General features: G+C 32.8%; 1 protein-coding gene across 2 annotated transcripts in view; it reads right to left on the reverse strand.

Moving 5' to 3' along the window:
* Nucleotides 1–2,934: 2,934 nt before the first annotated feature.
* LOC103618999 (transcription factor RFX3) overlaps nucleotides 2,935–8,027 on the reverse strand; it is a 154,850-nt gene continuing 149,757 nt past the window's right edge. The window contains exons 13-16 of one of the 2 annotated variants that reach the window (XM_008637471.1): nucleotides 6,870–7,078; nucleotides 5,724–5,877; nucleotides 3,624–3,666; nucleotides 2,935–3,176 (exon numbers count right to left, since the gene is read on the reverse strand). In XM_008637471.1, the coding sequence (XP_008635693.1) occupies nucleotides 2,935–3,176; nucleotides 3,624–3,666; nucleotides 5,724–5,877; nucleotides 6,870–7,078 (648 nt within the window). Of the gene's footprint in view, nucleotides 3,201–3,623; nucleotides 3,667–5,723; nucleotides 5,878–6,869; nucleotides 7,079–8,027 lie in introns of both variants that reach the window. The other variant, XM_017739026.1, reaches the window with a different exon arrangement.

Here is an 8,027-nt window from a genome sequence, read left to right on the forward strand (position 1 = left end):
GAGGGATCCATATTTCTGTGCTCAAATCATTAACAATACCAATCTATTAACAAATATCAAAAGCGTTTAAATTGTTTCATGTGTGTATGTTTGACCTAAATTGCAGTAAATTTAAAAGCAAAGCACAGCAGCTTACAGCAACTTAATTCTTTCAAATAATTGTTAAAGTGGGAAAATTATTACATAAAAATTTGAGAGAATAATCAGTTGATAAGCATAGAAATACAAACTTCATTCAATTATCTGAATCAGGAATAATTCCAATTTGTTTTGATAACTGCTATTAGAATCCATGATATGCATTCTATCTTTGTATGCGTATATTTTGTTTTCTTTTTGCACTACATGAACAGTGATCAACTGTTCAAAAGATGTTCGGGTCCCGCCTCTTCTTAGCAATCTAGATTTACATGTTACAACCATACTTTTCTCTCAGCAACAACAAATCCAACATTCTACCAATAAAAAATATTTAAGGTTTGTCAACACAAAATTTGAAACCAGGCAATACAGACCATCAGTACAGCATAGGGCACCCTATGTTAGGAATGAAAAATGCTGAGTATTCACCTATATTTTATTTTTTAAAATATTATAATGCAAAATAAAAGGGTGTGAATATTTATCATAGGTTAGATTTTAGAATTTTTAGTGAAGGGTGCTGATTTTTAAGGGGAAAAAACCCAGGATGCAGCGATATTTGGGAAAACACAACCTATGAGGATTCAGTGCACAGGTGAATTCAGACATAAATTAATACAAACCTCATTTGCACTTTTTGCTGATACAAAAAACATCTACAGACATAAGTAGGAATTGTGCCTACATAGAATGGAGCAGTATGGGTTGGCCTCCAAATTCTGCTAAGAAATTTACAAATAATTTTGTACCCCCAAAAGTATTAAGCCATCTTAGTTGATCTGTAACCATTCTTGGAGCATCTGAAAGTTGTAGCAACAAATTTCTTTGCTAAAAATACACTGTTCATGTCACACGATGTTCACCCATTTGATGTATATGACTAAAAAAAATCAATCCACAGTCACACTCGATAAAACAAGAGACTCCCTTAATTTTTAATGCAGTCCTTTCTATAAAATTGCTTTTGTTTCTCTTTCCTTTACTTTTTTGCTTTTTTAAATTTATTTTCAATATTTTAGCCTAGAAAAATCATGTGTCTGCTTTAAAAATAATGAAAATGCTTAAAATAATCAGAAAAAATCAGAGATGTTTAATGCCAATTAATATGGACTGTATAAACTATCACTATAAAATGTAATCATTAAAACCTAGCATCAGATTGACACCCTACCACATATACAAATTGAAAATATGTGCTGCATTATGTACCTGCTTATTTATTTAGTCTGACTTTTTAAAATTAAAATCTGACAAGAGTTTAAAATATATAACCATTCTTATGACTATGGTCCATTTACTTTAACAACATTGAAGTTAGCATTAAAGCTAGTTTTGCTTTTCAAGTTCCCAAGCAAATTTTATTTGTAATAAAGTGAAATTCAGCTAGAAACAAGAAAAATATTTTTAGTATCAATTTTAGGAGGGATATAAATATCACTTAATAATAAAACCCTCTTTATTTCTTTGAAGACTACGTAACCTGCCCCTAATACTTAGGAAATTTGAAAGTGACAGGCACACCTTGTTGAATAAATTTTAAGAGTTATTAAAAATAACAAAAAATACTAAATCTTAGCTTCAGTTCTGTTTAAGGCACCATGTAATAGCCGAGGTACAACGATCCCTGATGTACATTCTTAAATGGCAATGATCCATATAGCCACCTATTCAAATTTAAAGCAATTGGGAATAAGTACAAGGGAGGTGTGCCAGTTACACTACCTTAATAAATTTTTGTAAAAAATTAAATTAACTTTATTAATCAGGAAATACATTTTGAAAAGAAAATTATGCAGGTTGCTACATTTCTTACATTCTATAAATTATCATTTATGAAAGCAGCAAATTAAACTAGTAGGAAAAGGCCTGGAATAGAAGAAAGTCATCCAAAAGGAATGTTTTCCTGTATGTCCAGTTCAACATAAGTAGCATGTATATTTAAAAAAAACCAAGTTACTTCTTTTGTGGTTTAGTTTCTATTAACTACAGTACCACTTGACAACCAGACGTATCTGTGCAGTGGTCTCAAAATAGAATCAGTGGTCTCCAAAACCAGAGGAATTGGCATGCAAATATAATCCAGAGCTGTTGATTTTAAAGGAAGCTTGTATTGTTTACATGTGATTAGATAATTAGGTGTGCCTACAGTGTACACATTACCACATTGTTACAATTCTATCGCTTATTCTGCATTTGTAAATGCAGTGAAAACACTTCTTCCTTACAGAAAGAAAACAGTAGATCTTCCCAACCCTCCAACATTATGATAAAAATACCCCCTGAATGCTCACAATTTCATCAAAATAGTGTCTTCTAGTTCTGTTCAATGAAAAGCACCTTTTATAACAAATTTGATGCATCTACTGTCAAATGAGTATGCATCCAGTATGTCAAAGAAAGTATTTCTTTTAATATTTTGCATCTAATTAAAAACCTATGTATATGAAATCATTATGACAAATAATTAACATTAAAATATATTTAATCTATGAAAAAAATGTTATTTTAATTTTAAGAGGACAAAAGCATTAACATTAAAAGCTTGACAAAAATCTTCATTGACACTTGAAACTACAAAACCTCAATATTGAATAACCAATGTAAAATGATTTTGCTTATAATTTTTTTTAAATATCTGGCAAAATGCATACACCCATTTTATTTCACAACTCCAATAAAAGGTAATGTTCAGAACAGCTAAAATTTGATAAGTCAACTTTTAGACCTATTCTCCTTCCTCCCCCATTAAGTCCAGCATCAACAAGGCTAATGCAGTTGGGGGGCACTTCAATATTAGACTGCAGTATATGTATTTCCAGTAGCACTGCATTGTCTGATAGTCTGAGTATTTGTAACAGTGTGCTCATTATGAATTGGGTTCAGGAGGCTCTGCTCTATTCCACTCTCAAGCACTGGCTGCTGCAAGCAGCCCACCTGAAATGCTTGGTTTAAGTCTGTTTTCTCCCTCTTGGCTTGTGGCTCTCCATTTTCATCCATCTCTTCTTCTATTTCACTTTCAACTTCACTGCCCTCATCTGCAAACACAAAAAAAAAAAAAGAAAAAAGAAAAGAAAAGAAAAAATAGCACAAAGGGAAAAAATTTGAATACAAAGGCCTTTATTTTACAAATAACATGAAATATGAAAACACAGGAAAGTGTAGCAACCAATCATATCTTCCTTTTTCCAACTGTCCATCCCCTTCAGCTCTCTTACCAAGATATACAATTAAATTTTGAAAATTTCTTGTGTAAATAATAGACATTTTAAAAATTTTAACTATTAAGGCCCTAGAATATTCTAATCATTATATACTATATATAATGTATAGCATATTGTACCCATATAATAGTAATATTCACATAATTTAAACTATGATGCAGCTTTAGATTCTGCTTAACTATATTTTCAAAAATAAAGAACTTGTTTTGCTCCAAGAGACACAGTAGTTCTATATAAAATTATACATTTGAGAGTGCTTACCTTTATCCGTATGTCCAGGGGATAAAGCATTTAAATCACCAAACTGCAAAATAAACATTAAAAAGTGTGGACACAGTCCTACACAAACATGACCTTAGATTATCTATGGTAAAGCCAGTAGTATGCTCTAATGGCTTGTGGCTAGTATGAAAGTGCATGCATTTGACTGCAGTCACATCCATAGTATACCAGTTAATTTTCCATTCCATTATATTTGTGTTCATATTAAGGAAATTAAAATAAAATATTCTCAGCAATTAAAACAATAGGATATAAACTTAAGCATATGTTTTTGCGTTTTTTAGGGTGACTTCTGTCAAGGCCTTTGTTACTTTGAGTGAGATATTTCTGATGTAGAATGCTGGAAAATATGACCGGTGTCCATTTTTAAACTGCAATATTTTAACCAAAAGTTTGCTTAAAAGTTCCCCTGAAATGGTGTGTCACTAAAGGCAGTTATAGTGTAGCAAAACTATATGTAGGGTAAATAAATGACACCACTGAAAATAGGGTTGATGGTTATTACAGCATATTATGCTGACTAGTTTACTTATAAAAAATAAAGTGAAAAGTTGCTCACAAGTGAAAAATCAAACTTCTTTCCTCCCTTTCATTGTCTGAGTCTTTTACCCTTCTCTTAAATGAGAAGCAGCAGAGCATAATTTGATGAGTTAATCTCAAATAAAAGCAATACAATATTTAAATAAATATATTTCTAACTATACCTGATTCAGTCCTTTTCAGAAATACAGAAAGATAAAACTTCAGTGAACACTAAACCAGCATAAGCAGCAGCAGCCCTATCCTTCCAGGTTCCCTCACATATACTCCCTCCTCACCCTCCCATACCCATCCTTTCACCTTAAGTCTTCCACATGGCCATGCAAAGAACCACATGACAGAACTAACCCAAGAAAAATAGCCCAAGGGATTATTTTGGACAGAATTAATTCTCTGATCCAGTTAACCACAGGACTGTCTGAGTACTTGTGCCAGCATCAATCTACAAATCTAAGGGGATGGGAGAGGAGGAAACAGTGCTTTTCTCAGCTGCAAAGACAGTTCATAATGGCTTCAAGTGTTTGTCAAACTAGCCTTAGTCTTTCCCATTTTATTTCAACTAGTCATTAAATGCAGAGAAACACAAGAAGCCATGCATTTAATGAATGTTTACAACTTCCCTGTTCCCTTCTCATCTCTCAAAACTTTAGATTACATGTTTTGTCTCTAAGATAATATCTGTCTTAAGTTTACCAAAACATTCTAGGAAGTCCCACAGTACACCACAAAAATTACATTTGACATATACTATGTCAAGAAAACAAGAACGTAGCAATATTACACTTTTGCAATACTTTGCTATAAATGTAATAGCAGAGTTCAAGTATCTAATCAGAAAGTAATTTTTTTTTACGTCAGATCAAACTACAAATTAAGCCAAGACTTCCAATCTCTATGAAAATGTACATATTTTTATAATATTTAATTATACTTTTAAATATATCCTGAGGAAAGAATGATATATCAAGTCATGCAAGGTGACTTACAACTTATCAGTAAGATTAAGCATGATATAATGATCATCAAGTATAAAAGCATCAAGCTTCAGTCTGGTGAACTATCTATTGTATGTCCACATCCATTTTCTAGAACTTTAAAAGTACAATCCCTTGATGATAACTCCTAAGATAATGTGAATTCTTAAGCAACTTACACAAAATTAATGGTTAGGGGAGCTACTGAAGAAAAAGAGGTCTGAGGAAAACTTCAGATTGCAAATACCATGAACATATATAAGACACAGTGATTCTGAATTTATACTTTGCTCTGTTTATTTTAAACAAAATACATTGAAATATAGGCATGAAATTATGCCATGTCCCAATCCTGCAAGTACTTCTGTGCTACTTTCATTTCATTTGTGTGAAACGTGAATGAAGGTATATAACCCAAATTTGAAGATGCCAATGTATTTACAACTTAATCTACAACAGATTACAAATATTATTAAAAAATATCCCATAGGTCTATGTGAATGTTAAAAAACCCCGAAGATGCATAGCTAAATTCACCAATCCATTGTCTTGTGTATTATCTTACCTCTCCCATAACTGCGATAGGTGTTTCTCCTGTTGCCTGAGCAACACGATGTTCGACTAAGTAAAACATGTACTCATCGTAAAGCAAGCGGATCAGATGAAAAGAACCAAAGCTAGCAGCACTGCGTAAGGTTAAATCTCGAATCACCATTGAGCTATTTAAATATGGGGGGAAAATATGAAATAAATATCACAATTCTTTAATAATTTATTCATATGGAATATACACTTTAAGAATAATAGAGTAATGCTATTCAAAACCATCTGATTTATGGTGTCTTCAGAAAGAAATGTCTGGGAAAGACAATTGTTTGTCTTTCCCCTTTTTTGAAAGCATGGTTAGAGACCACATTACACAACTAAAAGCTAAATTTTCAAAAAGGGGGGAAGGGTTTTTTTTGGTGTATGCACAATTACCAATATGTGAGCACATGTAAAGACTGAACTTAGCAAAAGGAAGTTCTTTGTTAAAATTTTAAATAACAAAATTGTATTAAAATTATTAATTTCAAACAAAGTGGTCTTTCAAAATATTGTGTCTGTTTTGCTCCCATTCCTAGTTCAAATGTTTTAATTGGTATGATTTTTAAAATTGTAAAATTTAGATAAGTTTGTGTATACCTTATAATAGAAAAATGCAGATTGTGGATGTAAACATCCATGTGATACTCTCAGAAAGTAGATTCTATAAGGTACCATTTTGAAAAAAAATAGCTTTACTATGTTAACTGATACAGTAGCAGATGACATGGAACATTTGTCTTGTACTTTTTACATATTAAAAATAATTTTTTGTCCCTACATTATAAAAATAGAACCCGTGGTATTTTAATAACTAATATTAAAACATTGACTTTAAAATGGTATAGCTATTCAATCCAAAATGTTTCATAGCATGTTTCCAAATCAGGATAAGATTCTAACCTCATTACACTTGCACAAGGCCTTTAAAACAATATACAAGGATAATTTTATCCGCTGCTGAGTTGCACATAGCACTGTGTTTAATGTTAAGAACACTGATCTTTTTGGGGGTGGGGGGAAAGCTCTAAATTTCTTGGGAACTATTTTCTGATACTTTTTTCAACATTATTATGGCATAAAATTGAGGAAATAATAAAATAGCTAAAATAATTTAGAAGACTACCTGTAGAAAGACCATTTTAAAAGAAATTGCCGCGCTGCTTTAGGAAAGCTGGGTCTTCCTTCATATGGTTTCAATGCTTGCACCATTACATTATCAAGCCAGGCAGCCCACTGCTCCAGAGTGCTCTGCTGCTGAAGTGTCATCTTGAAATCTGTTTCTAGTCTTTGAACCACATTGTCATCACACTGACACACCCAGGAAGCCTGTTCCTGTTATAAAACATGGCAAACATGAAAGCAAAACACAAAATGTAAATTATTCTTAAAGACTGAACAATTAAATTAAAAGGATGGAATATACTTATTAGACAAACTAATGAGTATTTTTATTTTCATGTCTCTCTCAATTTTGTTGGAAGAAAATGAGAGGAGGAATCCAAAGTACAAAAATGGGCATCAAATAAAGCACACACACAAAAATACAATGGAAATCCACAAATACATTGCAATGTTCCATATTAATTTTCATTAAAGAATTTTCAACTTCCCTCGTTCATGATTTTTCTAGTAAAAATTTCAGGAATTGTCAGGCTTGAGACTGCAGGAACAAGGAGTGGAAAGGGCAGTCAAATGGAAGTTGAGAGAGTAAAAACTAAAGAGGAACAAAGAAACCAAAGTACCATGGTCACTTTTGCTTTGAAGGAGTGTCCTGGTTCTGGCCAGGACAGAGTTAATTTTTGCAGCAGCCAGATGGGTTAAGGCTGGGGTTATTCTATACTACTTCACACCATGCACAGGGGGTGATGTGGTAGGCCCTATGTGGGGCCTGAACCAAAGTTGGCTGTAGGTACAAAAATGCTGTTAGTGAGGATCTTCTTGTTATTTTCTAAGTCCGTGAGAGACTTTTCTCTCTCACAGAAGAGGTAGCAGGGAATGTAAACAACCAAGCCACCTGCAACCTTGGAAAGTCTTGTTTATGGTATAGTAGAAAATATTTTGATAATGGATGTTTTAGGATTTTGGCCAATCGCCCCCAAGGGGTGGCTGGTCCTTTGTCCAATTAGACTATGAAGAAAAAAGTCTATAAAAGAGTTTGTAAAATAATTAAATAGATCAATCTTGCTGCACAATTCCTGCCTGCTGGATCTTCTTCTCCTCCTCCTCCCTATAGCTGCGGGACACGGTGATATACCGTAGGAACCAGGCCTGCGGTAATAAT

The sequence above is a fragment of the Corvus brachyrhynchos genome, unplaced genomic scaffold (genome assembly GCF_000691975.1).
Source record: "Corvus brachyrhynchos isolate BGI_N302 unplaced genomic scaffold, ASM69197v1 scaffold357, whole genome shotgun sequence".
Lineage (NCBI taxonomy): Eukaryota > Metazoa > Chordata > Aves > Passeriformes > Corvidae > Corvus > Corvus brachyrhynchos.